The 22974-nt window shown below is 43.3% G+C and overlaps 1 protein-coding gene across 1 annotated transcript; it reads right to left on the reverse strand.

Moving 5' to 3' along the window:
* Nucleotides 1-370: 370 nt before the first annotated feature.
* PIM3 (Pim-3 proto-oncogene, serine/threonine kinase) lies at nt 371-5580 on the reverse strand. Its single transcript, XM_030451761.1, has 6 exons — nt 4966-5580; nt 4514-4623; nt 4325-4375; nt 3662-4025; nt 2157-2333; nt 371-1948 (listed from the first exon to the last, which is right to left on the reverse strand). Exons 1-6 carry the CDS (start codon nt 5048-5050, stop codon nt 1764-1766), a joined length of 972 nt encoding a protein of 323 aa, XP_030307621.1. The 5' UTR covers nt 5051-5580; the 3' UTR covers nt 371-1763.
* Between the last annotated feature and the right edge of the window lie 17394 nt (nt 5581-22974).

Genomic DNA, 22974 nt, shown 5'->3' on the forward strand with positions numbered 1-22974 from the left:
TGTCAACTGCGAAAACCGTAACCATCAGTGACTTCAAACATCCTTGCTTCACTTAAGGACAATGAAAGCAGTGGTATTTGTTTGCAGAGCTAAACCCTCCACAATTACTGGTCAGTTCCCCTCTGTGTAGGCCCTTAGTACTGTTGTATTTTACACTGTCTTCAGTTCAGCACCAATTACCACGGTGGAGAAAGAAGTAGACACACTCAAGAGATTGCCTTGATTCTTCTGAAATGTTCACTGGCACAGACCTCTTAGCTCCGCTGTTTCTATGCCTTTACCAGTTGAAAAAGGTAACGGAATTCCCAAGTGTTGCCCAGCTGGCATCAGGAGTAACAGTGAAAATAAAAGTGAGCACACAAACACAAAATTGTTATATACAAAAAAAGTTTAATTGAAATACCTGTATAAAAAATATGATCTCCATACATTTCACACTGTTAAACAGAAAAAAATCCAAATCCAAGCTGCATAAATGCAACCAGATCACAGAAACACAGCTATTAAAATAAATTAAGGTTTGTGACTCTGCCACTCTACCTTCCAGAGCCAATGCACGGAGACTGTACAATGTCAATAATTTAAAACCCTTCCAAACAGCATTACTTTACATTTCTGGTACAATAATACCAGACAAAAGGCATACTGACTAACTTCAAAAAGTCATTCTATTTCCCTTAAATTAGACTCTGTACAACAATTTTCCATCTTCCAACAAAAATCGGTAAGGTCAGAAAATTTTTTTTTTTTTTTTTTTTTAAAACAAAAGTTGACAGGAATGCAGAAAAAAAGTGCCATGGGTAAACCACTAGAATTCCCATGGGGAGAAGGAGGGGAAAGCACAGTGTTGAATAACTCTAACCAAATAAATTAACCAAATAAATAGCCACAGCTGAAACCTGTGGGAGGTCTTCTAAACTCCAAACAATAAATAACTGTATAGTACATGGGAAAAAACAAGTTTACATAAACACATTATACAGGTATGGAAAAAAAAAAAAGTCCTTGAATATTGCATTGATTGTGCATTCAACATGCCCATACATACTTTAAGACTCGCAGGGTGACAAAAAGGCTGGGGGGAGTAGAGAAAGGGGCTTCTCATGCCCAGTGGTAGAGATGATAAAAGGAAACATGAAAAAATGTTTCTGATAAAAAAGCTGATATACCTGTTCATATTTCTGTGCAGGCTATAGGAAATATTTTGAGCAGCAGAGGTGGGTTGGATTTGGAACAGGCTGGGGGCAGGAGTGAAATGTCTGTGTTCAAGTATTCCATCACCAGTGGATGGGACTACTTCATTCAATCACCGAACATGTTCTCCAGTGCATCATAGGAGCTGCTTCCTCCAGCACAGTGTCTAAAGGGAGCTAATTCCTATAATGAACTGGATCTTCTTTGGACATACACAGCTCAAAAAAGAAAGTCCCACTGAAGCAGCTTTCAAAAAGGCACTCAAAAGCAAATAAAATCTAGTCCAGGCTCTATGAGAGCAAAAAAGTTTACCATGTATTCAAGAGGTCACTGCTTTCTTAATAAGGTCAGTCTTGGACTAAGTACTGGCCTGCAACTCCCAAACATCAGCGTTTCCAAAGGAAATCTCTCATTCCAAAGCAGAAACCAGCAAAGGGGGAAAATAAAATCAATTCCCTCAGACAACTACAGAATAATGAATGCATTTTTCTAGCCCCTCCTACGCATTGGCAGCAGCACTGTGGTCTTTCTGCTTGTAGCTCCCCTCCCAGTGCGAGGTCCTTAGTAATTCACAGACTCTCGTTGCTTGAACTTGTGCTAGATACATCAGTATCAAGGGTCCGTAGCCTTATGTCACAGTCCTCAGACTTCACTACTTCAGATTTATGCATCCACTGATGGTCAAAAATCTGCTCAAGTGTTGGTCTGTCTGAAGGCCTCAGTGAAAGGCACCATTTGATCAACTGTTGACATTCTGTAACAAACAAAAAAAGTAATTTTAGACTACAAAAGTAAAGCAGCTTAGAGTATGAAAAATCCTACCTGGATAAGGTCAAATACCTATCTATATATAAAAAAAAACCAATCAGAAATGAAAGAAAGAAAGAAAAAGACTATTAAAAAACCCCAAAAACACCCCCCAAAAAAACCCCAAAACCCCATTTGACCCCTATAGAACTCACCAGGTGAAATTCTTCTCCTGAAGTATAACCGTCCTCTCAAGATTTCTTCATCTTGCTCAAAAGGGATGTCTCCACAAACCATATCGTACAACAGAACTCCCAGAGACCATACTGTTGCTGATCTCCCATGGTATCTGTGGTATCTGATCCACTCTGGAGGGCTGTATACTCTTGTTCCTAAAAGCATAAGAAAAAAAATAAAATGAAATTACTCAAGGTTTCAAGTGTTTCCCTATTGTTCAGTTCCTTCTAATACAGCTCAACTAAATTCATAAACCTGCCATTTGGGAGTAAGGAAAAAAACCAAGCCAAAAAAACCAGGACTCACAAAACCCTTTACATTTCTTATGGGCCAAAGCTATTAGTGGTGTAATTTCAGGTCATCCACGGGGCTGCACCATCAACAGACTTGGCTCACCCGGTGGTGCTATTTTATTCCAAGGAATAACACAGCCCCATCAGCTGACTGTTTACCGAGGCAGGCTCCCTTTCACTGACCACGTGGCGCCTGCAGCATCGCACCAAAAATAGACACAAAAGGACAAAGGGGGCTGGCGGGGAGGGGACGGGAGGGCGGCAAGAAGGTGAAACTCAGGTCTGAGCGCATTACACGGGGCTATAATCTGCTTTATCCAATTCCACAAGGTAGTAAACAAAATAGGGCCGCTTACGATTTCTACATTTTTGAGGCTCACCCCGCGCCCCCCCATTCCGCCTCCTCCCCGGACTCCTCTGCGGCAGCTTGTGCCAACCCGCCCCCCTTCCTCCCCCGAGTGCCCGCGGGCTCCTTGGATACCAAACAAAACCGGGAATGTGTGATGCTACGGGTCACGTGCGGCGGGGCTTCGGGTTTCACAACAAACAGATGTGAGTGCGGCAGCTGGGGGGGAGGGGAAGAGGCCCCCGCTACATCAGTCACACGCAAACGGCTGGGTGACATACTCCCTCCTGCCACACGCAGGATTATTCTCGGCTTTCTCATCTCTAAAGCGCCGAGCCCGGCCCCGAAGCCAGCTATCGACTCATGTCGCGGGTGGGGTATATATCCCCATCGCCTTAAAATCTGCAATGCGGGATTTCCAGGTCATGAGCAGGAAGGGAGGAGGGGCTGGCGCTTCAAGTTAAAAAAAGCACCACATATAAAAACTGCATATCCACACATGGAAACATCCGACTCTGCCGAAGCCTCCATGTAAACAGATCGCCCTCTAGGAAAAAAAAACCAAAACGCTTTTTCCGAGACAGGGAAACAAACTGCTGCGTCACTGCCTGGAATCGCTTCTTTGCTACGCAACTGAACACCCTCAAGCTGCCTCGGGTCCAAAGGTTTCCATTATCAATACACCCGATATGAACCCCCGCATGAGAAGCACCGCTCGCTACCGCCGAGCGCCAGAACCGGAATCAGCGGCAGCTACGGGGCGGGTATCACCCCGGGAGGGGCACTAGGGGTCTGGACAAACTCGGCGCAGCCGGGACGCCCCGCGCACGGGGAGGGCACGTACCATCAAAATCGGTATAGACCGTGTCCTTGAGGAGGGCCCCTGAGCCGAAGTCGATCAGTTTCAGCTCGCCAGTCCTGAGGTCAACCAGCAGGTTCTCGTCCTTGATGTCCCGGTGCACCACGCCGCAGCCGTAGCAGTGGCGCACGGCTTCCAGCACCTGCCGGAAGAACCCACGAGCCGTCTCCTCGTCCAGGGCACCCTTCTCCGTGATGAAGTCGAAGAGGTCCTTCACTAGTTCGGGCCGTTCCATGATGATCAAGTAGCCGTCGGGCCGCTCGTACCAGTCCAGCAGCTTAATGACCCCTCGGAAGCCGGAGCCGACCTTCTTCAGGAGGACGATCTCCAGTGGCACCATGACACCGCTCTGGAGAGAGGGGGGCGCGGGTCAGAGGGAACGTGTGTAGGGGGGTTGGCGGCCTGGGGCGCCCCCGCGCTGAGGGAAGGGCGGGAAGGCAGGAGGGGAGGGCGGGGAGGAGGGCGCGGCCGGCGGGCCCCCTCCGCCGCTGCCGCAGTCCGAGGGGCGGGCGCGGCGCTGCGGCGGCGAACCCCCGCCAAATTCCCCCCGACGCAGAGGCCGCGCCAGCGGGGCGGGCCCCGCCGCCCACACAATAGCCCCGGAGTTCCGCGGCCGCGCAACCACCCCCAAACCCCCACGGTACTTACAATCGTGCCCCACTCGGTCACCCTCTCCTTCACCACATGCTTCACAGCGACCTGCAGAGCGGGGAGGAAAGGAAGCGCAGTGAGTGGCGGGGCGGGCACAGCCTGCGCCCCGCCACGGAGGGATGGGCCGGGCCGCGCCCTCAGCCTCCCGCTCGCCACTCTCGCCCGTGCGGCCACCCCGAGCCTCACCGGCAAGCCGTCGGCGATCCTGTTTCCTGCGTAAACGGTGCCGAAGCCTCCGCTGCCCAGCACGGAGCCCACCTGGTAGACTTTATCGAACGGCTCCTTCTCCACTTTCACTGGGGAAACGAGAGGAAAACGCACCGCGTTAGTGTCCGCAACCGCGCTACGGTTCGCCGAAAATTAAGAAATAAATAAAAACACCCCCAAAATAAAGCAAACCAAAATGCTCTGCCTGGTGGTCGCGCAAAATGTGTGGTGCCCTAATTCCGCCCAAAATTTTATTTGTTAAAAAAAACCGACTTCTTCTGGGGTTTTTTTAGTTTAAAAAATAATGAATAAAGCTCACCCCGAAGTTTCGGGGGCTAAGGGCACCGTTCCCGGGCGCACCCCGGGACCGGTCCGCGCGCCGCCCGGCGCTCGCAGGGGACACACCAGCCCCGGCGCCGGTCCCGCCGTACCTGGCTGGAGGATCTTCACCGGCAAGTGGTCCATGCTGGTGGGGCTGCAGATGTGCGCCAGCGAGCCGAACTTGGAGAGCAACATCTTCGGAGGGCGGGGGGACGGCGGGTCCCCCGCGGTGGCACCGCCGGCGTCCTCCCGACTGAGCGCTCGGCGGCGCGGCGCAGTTCTCCGCTCTCCGGAGCCGGCTGAGGGCGGCGGGACGCCGGGACCTTCTACGCGGCTCCTTCCTCGGCCGGGAGTGGGCACCGACGGAGTCCTCGGAGGTACCCGCTGGCACAGATCCACGCGGCAGCAAATCCTCCGGCGAAAGGCAGTCGGGGCGGGAGCCACTCCCGCTCTCCCTTCTCTAACCGGCGAAAGCCGCTCCGGGCGCTGGGTGCGCAGGCAGAGCCGGAGCCGTCCGCGGAGGCAGGCGGTCCTGGGGGTTTCGAAGAGGTGCGCGAAACTCACTCCTGTCGGGGCCGCGGCGGCGGGGAGCAGGCTGGGCGCCGCAGCGGAGCCGTAGCGGGCGCAGGAACCGATCCGATCCCAGCCGCGCCGTCGCCGTGCCTGCCCGCGCGCTTCTGAGCCGGCGGCGCCGACGAGCCGCCTCTTAACTCCCAATATTTTGGTGCGGGCAGAGCGCGGCGAGGACGCCGAGGATATCCCTCCGCGGGGAGGAAAGGGGGGGAAACACCTCTCCCTGCCGCCCCAGCAGCCCCTCCCCTCCGCGCCAGAGCGCAGGCGGTTGCGGCGGCCGAGCCTGCCAGCCTCCCGGCCCGCCCCGCGGTGCAGATGGGCGGGAGGAGGGGGGGGGGGCTGGGAACTACTTATTTGTAGTAACCGGCGCGCAGAGTTACAGCCTGTCTGAGGTACACATCACACATTACCGGCAAAAAAAAAAAAAAAGGGAAAAAAAAAAAAGGTGGGAGGGGGGGCAAGGGGGGAGATTCTCCGTTTGCGTTAGCAGCGCGGCGCGGCCAATGGGAGGGCGTATTTTCAAAGGGCTGCCGCCCTGGCCAATAAGGAGGGGCCTCATTTTTATGCGGCCGCGCGGGACCCGGCGGCAGGGCGGGAATGCCGCCGCGCTCCGGGCCCGGCCCCGCCCCGAGGTTGAGAGGAGCTCGCCCTGCCCCGCCTCCCCTCCCGCCCCGCCTCGCTCAGCTTCGCGCCGGCTGGGGCGCAGGGCCTGGCGCCGGGCAGCGGCTTCGGCGGATCTGCCTGCGGCAGGGGCAGCTCCCGGCAAAGCCCGTGACAGCCCGATTATTCAGAACGCTGGTGCTCGTCCGAGAAACGCGTGGCGCGCTTCCCCCCCAGCCCTCCGCAGCGAGCTCTCCTTCTCCCCACCGCTGCCCCCTGTCCCCCCGGCGCATCCCGGCGGCGTGCCAGCGCGGGGGGACGGCGGTCGCTTCCCCTCCGCGCCTGCTTCTGTCAGTCAGCTCCCCTGTGCAGAAGCCCCGCGGGGCCGACATGGCGCGACGGCGGGCGCCGGTGCCCTGGCGGCGCGCCTCGAAGGAGCTGAGGGCTTCCCTCCCCTCCCCCGCCCCGCTTAGGCGCCGCGCCGGGAAACTGCACGAAGCGGCCCCGGTTCGCCGGGCTCAGCCGCCTCGTCCCGCCCCGCAGGGGGCGCTGCACCAACAGGAATGGCGGCGCGGGGCGCGGGCGGCTGCCGGGGCTGCTCCCGGCTCCCCGGAGGGATTCAAGGCAGACGAAGTGTCCTCTGCCGAGGAGGCTTTTGCCCCGGCGCCGCGCCGGGCAGCTCTTGCCGTGATGTTTTCCTCCTGCGAACCCCGGGAGGCTCTCGGGGCACCGCTGCCTTTGTGCCGCCGGCACCGGCCTCGTCAGAGGGGTGGCCGAGACAGCTGGGAGATTCCAGGCGGAGGGGAAAGCCCGGGGGCCTTGGGCGAATCTTGAATGTCTGTCCGGCAAAAGCTGTGAGCCTCTGGTGTAGAATTATTCCTGCTGTGCTGGATGGGTAACAATAACTGTCCCAGCAGCTACTTAGGCTGCTACCCGGATGGGTGTGAGTGAAGAGATGGCGTACAGGTGCACAAGGCTGAAGCTCAGCAGGGGAATACTACAAGGTTTTCAGACAACTGAAGTGGTCAGCACCTCCACATCTGTTCCATGTGGTGTGGGAGATGTGTCTCACTCGTAAGAGAGAAGCAACAATGCAGGCAAGCCAGTGAGTTAATGAAGTTCAATTTAAGATTCGACAGTGGTTTAACAATATTTGATGGCAAAGTACACTGGTTACTGCATAGACTTCAGGGCCAGACAAAACTCAGGCAGACTTCCCTATTGAGTCATGGAAGGACTCCCTTGCTTTCTGGACTCAAAGAGCAGTCCAGGTGCTGCTGGGTCCAACCTTAGTTCCAGACATAGTCAACAAAGGATCACATGTGCACATTCAATCCTTTATACCACTTAGCTAATATTTCCAAGTTTCAGCACTTATTCCTGGTTCACTTAGTGAGTATTTGATGATAGGGATTTTCTCATCCTCAAGGAATGACCTTGAGAGGTGTACCTGCTCAGGGGGAGATCCTCACATGAAGCCTGCTGTTTTTTCTGGAGAGCTAAACGGACCCTGGGCTGCCCATCATTTATAGAGTAAGATTATTGACTCATTGGCATATTGGCACACCAGCAAGATGTCTGGGGTTTCTGTTAAGGCAACCCTTGGCTACCATGTTACCATCTGTTCCCTAATATCCAGCAGGATGCAGTCATCATGACCCCACTGATGGTTATGGCCTAAGCAGGGGGCAGGGAGGGCACACCACCACAGAGTCCCCAGCATTGCCACCTCTTTTACACGACCACAGCCCCAGGTGCACAGTAGGAGTGTCTCACATCCCCTCAGTTGAAAATAGTGAAGCTGGAGATACTACATGGGGATCCCTAACATGAGGATATTTTTGGGCAGTCACTTGAAGAGCTGGCATTCCTTCCCACCCTGGGAGAGCCTTGCAGTTGGCATTGTCTGCTAATAGTAGTGTTGTAATCTCAGGCAGTCATGCCCATAAACAAAGCAAGGGCTTCTAGGGAGAGGTAATATCTTTTATTAGATTAGACCAGCTGATGTAAAGGTCAAATTTTCAGGCACAGTTTCAAACCTTCACATCCCAGAATTCATTTTTTTGAAGCTAGATCAGTTGAGCTATAAAAGTTACAACCTCACACACAGACCATGGTATTTGCAGAGAAACCAAACCAAACTAAACCATTCGGTTTATTGAGCAGCTGAGGTTTCAGGAGGTTTCTGGTTTATAGATTTTTTTTTTAAAAGCTAATTATTTGGATTTGTTGGCTAAAGGAAAAAGAAAGCTATTTTTTTTCTTGGTGTTAAATGTCCTGTCTTTTGCCTATCATATGAAAAAAGTTTTAAATGAGTTTCTCCAGATAATGGCATATTGCTGCTGACAATATACAAACAGTGAGACAACTTCACAGTCTCACAATACATGTTCCAGGTTTATTTTAAAGAATTTAACTGTATGTACCTTTTGCTATGATCATGTCAATGGCTTTTTATGAGTATTGTTTTAAATGGAGAAATATTTCTCACTTTTTAATGAGAAAATTGGCATTAATGAGAAAATATGCATAAGTTCTCAATATTTAGGGAATTAGTGCTGCAAGTAGTTAGTATTTCATGGGTTTTTACATGGCTAAGCATGAAAAATCATGCATGTCACTGGTCTGCAGATGTAAAAACATTACTCCATTTCATTCCAACTGCATTTGCAATTTCTTAAATCCATTGTTATGTTGTCAGTCTAGGATAAATCAGTGATATACATGTCTTGAACCTGTTTGAGAAAACAATACAGTTTCCTTGAGGAAATCCTGTTGCCTTAAAGCTGCATCTTCTTCAGCTGTATCAGCTGTAAGGCTTTGAGTCAAAATAGCATACTTTTACATGCCTATTTTTGAAGCAAAATGGTAACCTAAAAAAGACCGTGAGCGATGTCTGGTATTGGTATAACTGCTGATCTGATTCTGATTTGTATTTTCACAGCAGTGTAAAAGGAAGGCAATTTTATATTTAACATTAAAGAAAACAAGGTAGTTACTGTAAAAAGAGTGATAAGGGGGTATTTGTTCTTCATTCACTTAATTTTTGGCAGACAGACATTTAATTTGTATACAGCTACAAGGACTCAGAATTACAGATGGATCCCAGACATGAGATTTACCCTGTCTTTACACACAAGCCTTTCATGGGTTTGTGGTGCTTCTTTTGATCTGGCTTGGAACATGCAGTTCAGTGGTCCTAAACAATTATAGCTGCAGAAATATTTCATAAACTAGTTTTGGCCTCTTTAGCAGTGGCTTTGCAGCTATAAATGGAAAATCATTCATGGGTAGGTTGCCAGCTTCTTCTTTGATGTACAAATCATTTTTCTTTGCAAGAGTCCCTGAGCACGCGTAAGTTTGTCAGGCAGAGAAATATGAAAAATCCATGGGTGTTTCTACTTGCAGCACAGACAGTACCCCCTTCAGGCTACCTTTTAATGTTTGAATAGAACCCAGTTCAGAGTTTGCTGTGGGACATCATCAAATACTGCACTGGTGCCATTAATGTGCTCTACTTTATACCTATAGCCGTTGTAAGTCTTCTGGATGGAACTACCAAAATGTGTCTGTTTGCATAATTTTACCACAAGCATGCTGGTAAGGATTCACTAGCAGCAAAAGTGCAGTGAAGTTGGTAAGAATATTGATGTTCTCAGGTCTCTTAGTCTCTCGTTGTGAGTCAAAGCTCCTGGGCATCTAATGACCCTTCACCTGAACTGTCTTCAGTCTCTCGTGCTCGGAGGGAAAACAAAGAAGATACAGAGAAAAAAAAGAAGATATGAAGCTAGATGTGGCTTCATATGCATTGAATAAAGTGCAGTAATCATGTCCCTTGAGTTGCTGGCTGTTGTTGTGCTAATGCAATCCAAGATGTGGTTACTCTTCATTACCACAAGGACACACCAGTGACTTCTTTCAGTCTGTGTTCCACTGGGTACTCCCCTGTAGAATGCTTAGTCCCAGTGCTCATCTGTAAATATATTCTGTCCCAGATGCAGGATCTTGTATTTATCTTTTTTGAAATTAAAAGCAGATGTGTCTTGTAAATACTCATTCAGCTTGCTGAGGTCTCCCTGAATGGCAGCTGCACCCTCCAGAATACCAGCAGCTCCCCTTAACTTGGTGTCACCTTGTACTTCCTAAGGGTCTCATCATGCAGGTCATGGATGAAAATGTTAAATAATATCAGGCCTTGTACTGTTCCCAGGGAATACAGCTTGGAATAATCTGCTGCTTGGACTTCAGAGAGTTTCTAGCTAGCTTTTGAGGTCAATGATCTGGTCAGTTTGTAACCCACCTTACAGCCCATGTTTATCTCCCCAGTTTGGCTGTAGGGGCACCATGACCTGTATCAAAGGCCTTGCTAAAGACAAAGAGAACATCACCCATTACTCTGACCTCACCCAGAGAGCCTGTCATGCAGTTTTAGAAGGCAATGAGAGTCACTAAATATAGTTTGCCCTTGGGAAATTCAAGATGGCTGTTCTCAATAGTATTCTTGTTGTGGTGTGAATGGAAATGGTTTCCATAGGTATTTGCTCCATAATTTCCCCAGGCTGGTCATCTTGTCTCATCCGTATCCTCCTTGCAGTTTTCTTTGGCAGATGTAACTTTTTTATAATTGTCAGAAGCCGCCTCTTATCACAAGGGACTGAGAGTGGCCTTCCAATGACTTCTGCTGACAGTCTTAGTACTCTCAGACATATCTTGTCCAATCCCATAAAGTTATATTACACTTCCATCTTATTTAAATACATCCTAACTTGATCCTTGATACTTTACACGGAGCTCTGGGAAGCCTGAGAGCAGACCTTGCCAGCAGAAACTGAGACAAATCACATAATCACAGAATTTTCATGGTTGGAAAAGATCGCTAAGATCACCACGTCCAAAAGTCAGCATCCTCCACCCCAGAAAATAAAAAGTACATTTATCTATGTCTGTACCATGATGCCCAGACTATTATCTGTGACTCTGTAGTAGCAGAGACAAAGAAGACATTGAGTACTTGTGACCTATGTCTCACAGCAGCAGGCCTATATTTTTACTCAGTCTCCTGTTTTGCTGCAAAAGTGTTACTCTTGACATCCTTCAGCAATTTTAACTGTGCGTAGGCATTACCCCTCTAATTCCATTCCTGCATGCCTGGGCAATGCTCATATATTCCTCATCATCATCTCCCCACTTCCATCTCCCATGTATTTCCTTTTTGTTGCTGCTAAGACAGGCAGGCCCCTCCTATACCTGCCTGTTTACTTGCAAATTAAGATGGATAACGGATATGTCTGACTCTTCTTGCAGAGAAGTTTATTAGGACACTTTTTCAGCAGCTTCACTTCTTTCATTTTGACCAACATGTCTTATGAATTCAGAACTTCTTTATTTCTTTGCATTTAACAACACATTGTTAGAGCTAGGAGTGACTGAAAAAAGATGTTGATAACTCCATCAGTGATAGACCTTACATTTCCAAACATGGTACATTCTTTTTCCTTTATCACTAAAACTACTGGTTGAATTCAGTCAAAGATGGCTTGAACCACTAAGAGATTAAACTTCCATTTTAGTTACTTTTTCTACATCAGTAAGCAGTATCTATCTTGAAGTCTAAGTAGTATATGCCTATTTTTAAATCTCCTTCCTCTCTTAGACATACAGATGTACAGTACTGGTTGTGCTGAAATGTTATCATTGATATATATGTTTCAGCAGATATTATCTATTTACCACCTGCCATTTGGAATGTTACTAGAAATTCAGTCTGTGTAATTTAACTACAATTACTGTTTTTCTGATCAGGATATATGCAATATACATGGATAGATGTTGTCAGGAGACTGATTAGCTGTTTGAAACAAGGACTTTTTGAAAATAACCATTATTAAATTGTTACGGAAACAATGCTTCTTTGATGCAATCAGAACTTAGGACTTGGTAGGAATAAATGATGAATAAATCAGTGAACAAGATATGACCAGACTTTAAAAGTTGATGTGTATTTTAGTACACTATGGATTGCTGGGAATTATCTTCAGCTTCTTTTACTAGTGTGCTGATAGGATGTATAACTGTGGATGTCATCCCCTGTTAATTGACCCCATATTGAAACTCGATTTAAAAGAAAGCAATATATGCTCATCTGTAAAAATAACTAATAGGCTTGTTGCAGAATTTGCATATAGAGACCATGATGTTGTGTCAAGGGACTGCAAAGTCTTTGCAGCATTAATATTTATGTCTCAAAGAGCACAGCTCTCCATAGAACTGAGTTCTCAGGACCTCATCTCCCATTGTTTGCAGGTGGCACATTGTGTTCAGTAGAGAGATTACACAATTTCAGCAGCTGTTCTCCCCACTGCAAAAAATGTATTGGAGAACTAAAGTAGGATCAAGGAAGGGAATGAGAATGACTGAGGACATGAAATAAACTCTCTTTTGCAAGATTAGTCCTTTTTTCACTTTAGAGAAAAGCTTAAGAAGGGGATGCAGTAAAATAATGGTCTAGCTACAGTAGATTAGATGACCAAGTTCTCTGTCATCTAAGATGAGCTCAGGAACACCAAGGAAAATTAAAAGGTAACATTCAAAACTGATAAAAAAAACCCCAACCTGTAATTACCTCTACTTATAAAACTTGTAATTAGACTATGGAACTCACTGCCAAGCCACAAAGGCCAAGAATGTAACAAGATTAAAGAGAATATTGCATTTTTAGGAATAACAAAGATATTCAGAGGTATGACTGGAGGATAAAAATAATGGAAAGGCCACTGAGTCTCAAGTTTCAAGGTGAAAACCAATTTTCTGTCTTGTAGAATGAGTTGACACTGACATCGGTAAATCAATGAATGAGAAGTGTGAGTAAGGAGGAGATGGGCCACATCTGCCTGATCCAAGGCTTTTGTAGGGAATGAACCAAAATCCTGGAATAGTTTGCTTAACAGGGCAAGTCCTGCATTTGTCTGGCTTAATTCTGTTTGTTTAAGTAGTGTTACACTTAAAGCACTGCAAGTATGTGAAAAACTTATCTCGGTGTTTTGTTCGATGGGATAGACTGGATGAGTGCTTTTCAACCTATAATCTATGTGCTGGTGGAAATAGACATCACAAAATGTTCTTTTTGCATATTTGCCCACATGCACCAAACAAAATTGAGAGGAGGAAAAGACAAATGTTCATTTTGTTTGTTTGGTAAAAAATAGCATGTTTCAAAATTAGATCAATACATAATTCTTCCTTTAACATTTGGGTCCTTCAGGTAAAATTAGAGAATCACTGGTATAGATGATCTCGTAAGATATTTTGTAGGAGTCATTAATTTAAAGGGACATATATTGTAAGGGATAAAGCAAAAAAGCATCATTCTTCTGCCAGAGTTTGAATTTTAAATAAATGTTAAAATACAGAATGAACTGAATTCTATGAAAATTTTGATATGTGAAGGATAAATATATGAAAGCCTTCTCTGAGTTTTGACCATCATAGCTATAAAATTAATGTTGTTTCATTGGATGTCTGACCCAATCCAAAAGCCTCATCACTTTGCTCCCAGTAAAATAATTCCATGATTTGTTAATCATTAATTCATTCCAAAAGTCAGTGGTAGTACTAATGTGTCTTTCTGTACTTGAGAACAGATAGAAATGTTTAATTGGTTTTCAATTATGATGGTAATAATTATTATAATAATAAATAAAATCACTAAAGACTTGTGGAAAGAAATTTAACATAGAGAGCTGTCAGCTCTTCACTTGATCTGTCTTGAGTCTTGACACTAAATTTAAAACCAAACTTATAATACCAACATTGTGAAACTAAATGATATGTGTTTATATGGCCCTATGCCACTGATTTCTACTCTGCAGAGAGGTATATTTCTGATTTTAAAAGCAATAGGGGTCACATAAAAGAGTCTGAAAGGACAGTTGGTGGTAAAGGCATTAAATCAACAATTGTTACAATAATATAGCAGTTGTAATATGGGTATGATGGAAAAGTTCACATTTTTAAGTGCAATGGGTGGATGCCTTTTGGAACGATAGTTTGGTTTCAACCAGTTTAATGGCTGTGTAAGCTCCTACCTAAGGTTTCATGAGCCAAAATTGAACAGTTTAAAAGCATTCAAACCTGTCCCGCTACCTTACTGTCACTTCCTGTCTTCCTGTTCTTCCTTTTTCCACTTCAGCTTCTCAACCACTCTGTAATGAGGAAACTACTACAAAGTTACTGTAATCACAGAAGTAAGATCTGTCCTTTGAACCACACAGAGGAGGGAACCACCTCGTTAATTTGAATGGGTGTGCCCAGCTTTCACACTGACAAACTGCAGTGTTCCTGACCTTTGCTAAGATAAAAGAATAAAATTATTAACCAGCAAAAACTCCACTCTTACACATGCATCCCATGTGTAGCCTTCTGCAGAACTGTCACTACTCACTGCTACTTTCATTAGTATCAGGCACAGACAGTATCATTAGCAAGCTTAATTGGTGTTTGTGCCTTTGTACAAAGGATCCTCAATGCTGTTCTAATGCATGTAATTGACAACAGAAGTTCATGTGGAGGAGAAGGTTAGGTATTGAGTGAATTTTTCTGCTGACTCTTGTCAGCATTGGCTGCTCTTTTTTTGGTCAGATAGAGTGTGTGGGAAGAACAATTCTATGTATTTTACACAGAAAGTAAATACCTGACTTGTTGATGTACTATTAAAATAAAAAAAAAAAAAAAAAAAAAAAAGGAGAAGGAATGAGTATCATTAAACAATCCATGATCAAGGCTCAACTGCATGTACTCCAGCATTTATAATTAAAAACACAGTGACTGTCCTTGCATAATGTTTTATTCATAGATAACTAAGGTATGTACCATAAACCACATATGACTGTGATCAAAGGACACTTTACTGTGTATCTTATCAGCAGTAGTATACGAGCTTTATGATCATAATTTTTCCTTTTCTGTTTTGTTTCCATGGACTTTGTAATGATTATCGTAGTTTATGTTATGTTAATCAGTATCTAATCTAGTTGTTATTTTTAATTGCTTCCTAAAATGTTAAAATCTAACAACAAATATGCTATATATTTAACTTACACTTTCTGAAAGCATGAGTTTACTCATATTTCAAGCTGGTAAGTCTCCTATGCCTGATCTAAAAATATGTCCACATAAAACCTGGAAAACATAACAAATTTGGATAGCAAAAACTGGGACATAAAAAGACAATTGGACCATTTTGAATATTTTAGCCATATCATTTTCCCTGTGTGCATGTTTTGGAGACTAGATGTGGGACTTTCCAGCTTTAAGTTTATATGGAGAGCCTTATAAAGGGTCTTACTTTTGAGCATAGAACTCAGTATTCTGTTAGTGTTTATGGACCATTAGGAAGTAATTAAAATATGTAAAAAATGCTATTTTAGATGCCAAGGGTATCATGTTTGGCCTCCTACTACTGTTCAAGAATGATACAGCTGTTGTATAAGTCCTTTGTCGTCTGTTGTCATCTGCTTTGTCATCTTCCTATATGGAAGCCTCAGATATGCTGTTATCTCCAATGATTAAGGCATCTAATACTCTTGATGCCTGAATAACTCTTTCTGTTACCATTCAGTAACTGTGTTCCTGGAAGATGTTATGGGTGTTCTTGGTTAACTGTAGATTGTCACATGCTCCATGAATACACAACAAAAATCTTAACTAGGTTGGTGTGAATCTAGCACGTGGGGCAGTCATAAGTACCTAACTTGTGCTTTTGTCTACACAGAAAGTAAAGATGTGTCTTTAAGCAGTTCTCAAATCTGTTTATGTTGGTAAGTCAGTATAAGTCCTTCCACTCAAGTCCTAAAAATTGTTTAGCTCTGCTGGATTTTCAGCAATGATAGTCACTTGAAAACTCTGCCCTTAAGTCCTCCCCTTTCTTCAATGCATTAGAAACTGTGATGATGTCCTGCTAAAGGCTGCTGCTGGTGGACTTATTCTATCCCTGTTCCTAATTAATTTTCCACCTTTCCATATAATTTTCACGATTTTAGCAGCAATTAATATGAGACAAGAAAGACATAGTTCTGCCACAAACCAAATATTCTACTTTCCAAATGCAAAGCATGAGTTGTACAGATACTATGCTGACTGCTCACCCTGGGTCAAAAAAAAAGGACATCTATTACTTTAGTTATTTTGACACTTGCTTTTGATGATCCCTCAGGTACTAGTGTGGATGTTTGTCATGCAGAACAGTTTGTCTGCAGAGGCACCTCACTCAAGAGTTTGGCAGAGGGCAACAGTATCTGCTCAAGAATGAAATATTGTCCTGTGGTGAAAGTACTGGAATACTCCAGTGGTTAGGGACTTACAAAAGAAGGGAAGAACTGTTTTCTAGACTCTTGGTATTAGAACAAACACAGCTGTGGCCTCCTTGGTAGGTATTCCAGTTACCAAGCCAATGGTACTCCGAGTACATGCACCCTCTGAAATGAGAAGTGTGTAGATTTGAGCACAAGATTTCATGGACACCAAAATGGAATTCTCTAGTAACCTGTACTGACCTTAGGTAGGTTCAGTAGTGAGGTGATTTTTCATGGTGGGCAGCGTGAATTAATCTTGAGCCTTGAGAATTTAAATTCCAAATGAAATCACAATTGAAGGATTCTGAGTATGTTCTTCCTTGTTAGGGTAATCTTGTGTGACAGAGGAATACTGGAGTCTAAATCCTGGTCCAGAGGTAAATTCTGGATTTAATGTACAAAAGAACACTGTTTTACTAGGATGTAAAATGTATATTTCATGAGGTGAAAAGTTGCAAAGTTATCTGCATTTAAGATGATGCTAAAGGAAAGAAAAATATTGAAAGATATGGTAGTAGTGTTGAACACAACTAAAATGTGGTTTAGATGGTACTGAAGTAGAAGCTATAGGTAATTGCTAGGTTGATGTAGCTGGAAGCTGAAAAAGACTGAGTAGATGGGCTGCAAGAAAATGAGTAGAAAAACCAAGGGCGTACCCAGCACTGCTTAGCCTAAAGAATGATGAGTAGGATTTCTTTCTGGATGACACTTGAGAAGGAAAGTGATGACAAGCACCAGTCTCTCTGCTCGACAAACAGCAAGGGCTGTCTTCAGTATACTGAATAACAGTATACTCGAGCACAGACCCTATGAGGAGAGGCTGAGAGAGCTGGGGCTGTTCAGCCTGGAGAAGAGGAGGCTCAGAGGAGACCTCATCGCTCTCTACAACTACCTGAAAGGAGGTTGTAACCGGGTGGACGTTGGTCTCTTCTGCCAGACGACTTTCAACAAGACAAGAGGGCATGGTCTTAAGTTGTGCCAGGGGAAATTTAGGGTAGATATTAGAAAGAATTTCTTTACGGAGAGAGTGATCCGGCATTGGAATGGGCTGCCCAGGGAAGTAGTGGATTCTCCGTCCCTGGAGTTATTTAAAAAGAGACTGGATGTGGCACTCAGTGCCACAGTCTAGCAACCGCAACGGTGGTAAAAGGGTTGGACTCGATGATCTCTGGGGTCCCTTCCAACCCAGCCAATTCTATGATTCTATGATTCTGCTTCTGCAGATTTTGGTTGCAGCAGGGAGCCTGACATATTAGTATTTCAAAATCTATATTTAAAATACACGTGAGAAATCCTGTTAGCAGTTCCAGCTAAGGCCGGAGGCTGAGGTATCTAGCTCTTTTTCTAAGAAATGCCACCTCTGTTACTATGTAGTGTTTGGGTTATCTGCCCATGTGGGGAACCTCTGTGTCTTTCACTCTTGTTATTTTTGCTTCACCAAGAAGTACCAATATATTGTTTTAGTTAGGGGAGCTAGCAGTGCAGTACATTGTTTAGAGTAAATTGTTTAAGATAAATGCAGTTATCTTCCCATGAGGTATCAGCCATGCTTCCTGGGTGGCAACCAACAGGAATGTTCACAGTTGTATGCTGCTCTCCCAAACATTTAGGAGAATTGATATTTGGTGGGATAAAATAATACACATTAATAATTCCCCCTTTAATAGGTGGTCTTGTGGCTGTGCCATTGTTTTGCTTTGGATCATAATATTTTTCTCTCGGAAGCACTAGCAAAGGAAATTCCAAAATACAAGATGAAAAGACAGTTCTGAGTCTGTAAACTATGTTGAAATTCTCAAGGATCTGGATGACTACTAATTATTTTACTAACTGGAAGAAAGCTACCCAGGCCTGCTTATTTTGTAGTGTTTATTTTCAATGTCTTCTCTTTAACATCATCCTTAGCTTGGAAAAGGAAATATTTCACTGTTATTGTATGGTACAAAGACATGGTAACTTTACTCCAGAACAGAAACATACTGAAGACCTCTGCTTTTTCCTGCATAATTAAAAATTTTGTCATCTGCCTTTCCTGAAGTAATATTCTTGCTATTGCTTTGTAGCAACATTCACAAGAACTAGCATTTCTTTTGCTCCTATTTTTATTAAAATCTTTTATTGTACCTACTCCTAATGAATGCAGAATTTTTCTGCCCATGTTTTTAATTTCCCATTACCAGTTTTTCTAAACTTCTGTTTTACACTTCTTTATTCTCTAATTACTGTTCTTTGCCACCTGTCTGTGGGGAAATAGAGTATTTCCATATTACTAATACTTAAAAAAAGGACAAAGGTGAGAAACTTAATAAATTGCTAGATTTTGAAAATGTGTGATATATGTGGGCTAAAGGTAGTGCCTCTGTAGTTTAAATCTAAACCGTCATAATTTTTAGTTGTGTTGTAGTAAAAAAGAAGAGAATGAGTCAATCTCTTATTGCTTGCTATAAAACTGGCCATTTCATGCCATTTCATAGAATATGAAATTTCTGTTGAAATAGAAGATTTAAATGGATATTATGAATGTCAAAGTTCATTTTTAGGTGTATAAAAAACGTAGCTGTCTGAGGACACTTACATACATGAGGCACACGATTAAATTCTAATGTTTGTTTGTTCCTTCACTTATGTGATTTCTCCCTGAAAAGACCAATACTACCTCTGGGGTAAAAACACACTTATTGATGCATCTAGTAAAAATTTTATGTCAGATCTTAAGATAAAGTGGTCTCATAGCTGAATATTTTTAGCTGAGATTTCTCACAAACTGTAATTTCATATTATAAAAATATAATCTAGTTCTGGATTATTTAAGTTCTGTGGAATTAAAAAGAGCTATAGTGTTACCATTTCTGCCAACACACCTTTAATATTTCCCAAAAGAGAACCTGTTATGTCTGCTGCCACTTGCTGTTATATTATTGGACATTTTTGTGTTCTCAGAGTGCTTCACAAGGATTTCTGGCCCAGTTCTAATTTCTTATGTCCTAGATTTTGCTCTACTGAATTAAAAAGGTTTTTTGTTGTCACAAATATTTAAATAAGACCAGTGCAGCTGCAGTCTTAGTGTCCTATCACTTTTTATGATTTCCATTATGTACTTTCTGCATCTTTATAACCAGGAAAAAGAGGTAACAGAACAAGGACTTATCAGCCTTGAGAGTCACATTTCTGAGAAACAGGCCTAAATAGTACAGTCAAATATCTTGTACTTGGTTTCATTTTTATTTCCAGTCTTCAACTTATAGTGCTGAACTTTGCACTTCGGCAGAAAATAATCACTGAAAGAATTAAAAAAAGAACAATGCAATTCATTGCTGCTTTGATTTCAGGACTACACGTTGCAGATAGCAGAATGTCAGAACACATTGAGATCTGCTGCATAACACCATACAAACTGGCATGATGTGCTTTAAGATAAGGATGTGCTGTGTGATAAGGAATAGTAGACAGCATTAGAAGTGAATGGAAAAGCTTTCCTCTTACACTAGTTGTCACTGCAGTGGGTCTGTTCTTTACTTCAAACTTCTAAATGCCATAATAATAGTGTTAGTAACAATTAATACTGTACCAAATCCAAGAGCAAAACAACTTTCATTATTTATGAAGATAGAAGTCTCATCTCACAAGTAATGTCTGATACATTAAACTGTACGCATCTTACCACCTAGCGTGCAGAAATAGGCAAAATATTGTTTAGTGCTTCCTTCATACAGAAACGAGATGTCAGTAATCTGTCTTGTAGTCAGAATCCACTATGTATTCTTTCAGTGTGTCTTTACATTCTAACAGGATGAGTTAGATGTTAATGGACCAAAGGTCCATTACAGACTATACTTACTACTTTATATAGTACTTCAATACTTTTACATATTGCAGATGTAAACATTTATTATGTTACCCTTAATTACAATGGTTTCTGGTTTGCCTGCTGTTATACTAATGGTGAAGAGCTGCATAAGTAGCAGCATCAGCAAGTAAGATACTTCTCCTACAGGGTGGGACTGTTGGACATTGTTTCCTTCCTGTTTTGGTAATGACTTCTCTTTTTCCTAAAGATGTGATTATGCATTGACAAGAACAAAAAAGAATCTCCTAAAACATTTTGCACCCAGGATAGTTCTGCCTTCCCCCAAAGTTTTTGGCTTTGTTACTCATCAGCTCTGGAAAAGTAGCGATCTTGCTCATTTGTCTTCTTATTTGTCTGTATGAAAGGGGAAGGATAACAGAGAAATAATGTATCAAAACTCTCCAGGACAGTCCATCTTACAGATTCCTGGAAGTGGTACTTGATCCAATAGTACTGTATTAGGAAAAAGAAGGTTGTGTGTTTTTCAGACATTGGAGATTTTTAAGGAATTGGGACTGCATAAAGGCCAAAGAACATGGACATGGTGCAAAATTATTCTAGTGCTCAGATTTCTGGATGTTAGCTGGCTTGAAGTTTCCAAGTGCACCCTTAGACATCTAAGCTGTGTGTGGATTTGTTTTGATGGCCTTATGCTCTGAGAAGTCAAGAGAGGTTGGAGCACCCTGGAGACAGCTGCTGAAGCAGTCAGGAAAGCTGAGAGTTGATAGCATCACTGCTACAGGATTTATAGTTAAAGTAAGTGAAATTCTAGGATGAATGAAACTTATTTTTTTTTTGTCCATCTTTCTCTTAGTATTTTTTCTATCTTCAAAAATGACACCGTTGCTGGAACTGGAGATCTTTCCTTGAACGTGGGCCAACAGTTTTCCTATAAGAAGTAGATTTTCCCAGTATGTCTCAGTTTGCCTGACTGGGTTGTGACTGAGCACTATTGTGGAAGAAGATGCTCTTTTCCTCATCCTACCTACTTCCACCCACACCAGTCAGTTTTATGTTCCTACTGCTTTCTTGCATTGCTGTTGAAGCTCAGTAGAACTGTGGGTGATTTATTGCTCTGTCATTACAAACTAGACTAGCAACGAAGTAACCAAACTCCATGCATTTACACATACCTTGTCTGTCAAGTAAGAAAGCTGATCAGGAACAGCAAGGTAAAGGTAGCACTGCAATAGTAAGTAATTAGATTTACTTAGGCTGTTAGAGACACATTTTTGAGTTTTGTTTTGTGGCAGCAAGAGATTGTTAAAATCAAAGCTACTATGGTCCTGCCCTCCATTGTTTAGTGTATAGTTTTGTGTATAGTTTTACTTTCACCTTTATGTTGGAACTCAGGTTTGTCTAACAGAGAAATGATCTCAGAAATACATCTTTTCAGCCTTCATTGAAATCCCTTGTTGAGCCATGAGTGCAGCCACTGTTTCTTTAGCTCTTTCCTACCTATTGGTCTTCTGTTCCTTATCAAGCCTTTTGTTTCAGGGAAACAGATTCTTTGGTGGCCTGGCCCAATGATGATATGGAGAGTATTATCCAGTTCTGTGACTCAGAAGTATGTACTACCTAATTACTTAGGGGTTGGTCTCCTTTATTTTTTGTAAATGCTTCACAAGTACTTCATCAGGTGTCATACCAGAAGGTTCCCCACTTGGAAAACATCTCCAGGCATCAAACACTTATTGTTCCACAAAGTGTTTCTTCTGGATTATCAAATGTGGAGGAATTTGAAGGAATATAGAGGAAATTTTTATGCAATCAGGAAGGTGGTGTACCCCATCCTTCAACATGGAACAGCTTTTAGTTCTCTTTTGTGAGAGAACAACCTAAACACCCCATTCACAAATAAATAGTGGGAGGAAATTTGCTTGTCCAAACATTAAATTCCAACAACACTGCAACATATGGTTCCCAGGTTTTGTAATTGTACAGAAGTTAATGTGCTTTGCTGTGTAGATAGAAACCAGTGAGTAGCAAATAGCAAAAGGAACTAATGAATGTAGAATCCAAGTCTCCTGCACTGCCTGTCCCCTCAGTGGAGGAGTTTGGGCAGACTGTGTGTAGTTAGCCACAATGAGAATTGGGGTAGTTATGCTAGCAGCCTGGGAGCAGGCTTACTATGAGTTTTGGGTGAGCAGGAAATATATTTCTCTAGGTGTTGTTTAATTATGCTGTCTTTTTTTTTTTTTTTTTTTTTTTTTCTTCTCAAGAACCTCATCGGTGATCAAAACTTTTTTATTAATTGACAACACATTAAGTAAAAAAATACCATTTGTACTGGTTTATCTATGATGCCACGGTGCAGGTAAGTGTATACTCTTGCAAATAATTTTTGCATCTGAAGATATCTTACTTTTGCTTCCTGGGTCTTTTCTGTTACAGTTTATGCTGTCCTGGAGGAAGTTTCCATGAGCATTTTCTACTTTCTTCTGACAAAATCAGCTAAGTAATTTCAAATAGTTTACTTAGAAGTTTAAAGGGGCCTAGCTGATGTGGCTTGAAGCAGACTAGGAAGTAATTCACCCCGTTTAGTGCAGAAGAATAGGTAAAGGAGTTCTCTCATGGAAAAACATCAACCCTGTTCTGATAGTGACAGCTGTGCTTCATAAAGCAAATGAGATTTCACTTTACTAACAGGAGACTGATTCTGTCCATTGCTACAGCACTGTATTTTGCAGAACAGTACATGTGATAAGCTCCAGTGGAACTGTGATGATGCACAGCTGGAAACAACAGCA

Source organism: Calypte anna, chromosome 1 (assembly GCF_003957555.1).
Source record: "Calypte anna isolate BGI_N300 chromosome 1, bCalAnn1_v1.p, whole genome shotgun sequence".
Classification (NCBI taxonomy): Eukaryota; Metazoa; Chordata; class Aves; order Apodiformes; family Trochilidae; genus Calypte; species Calypte anna.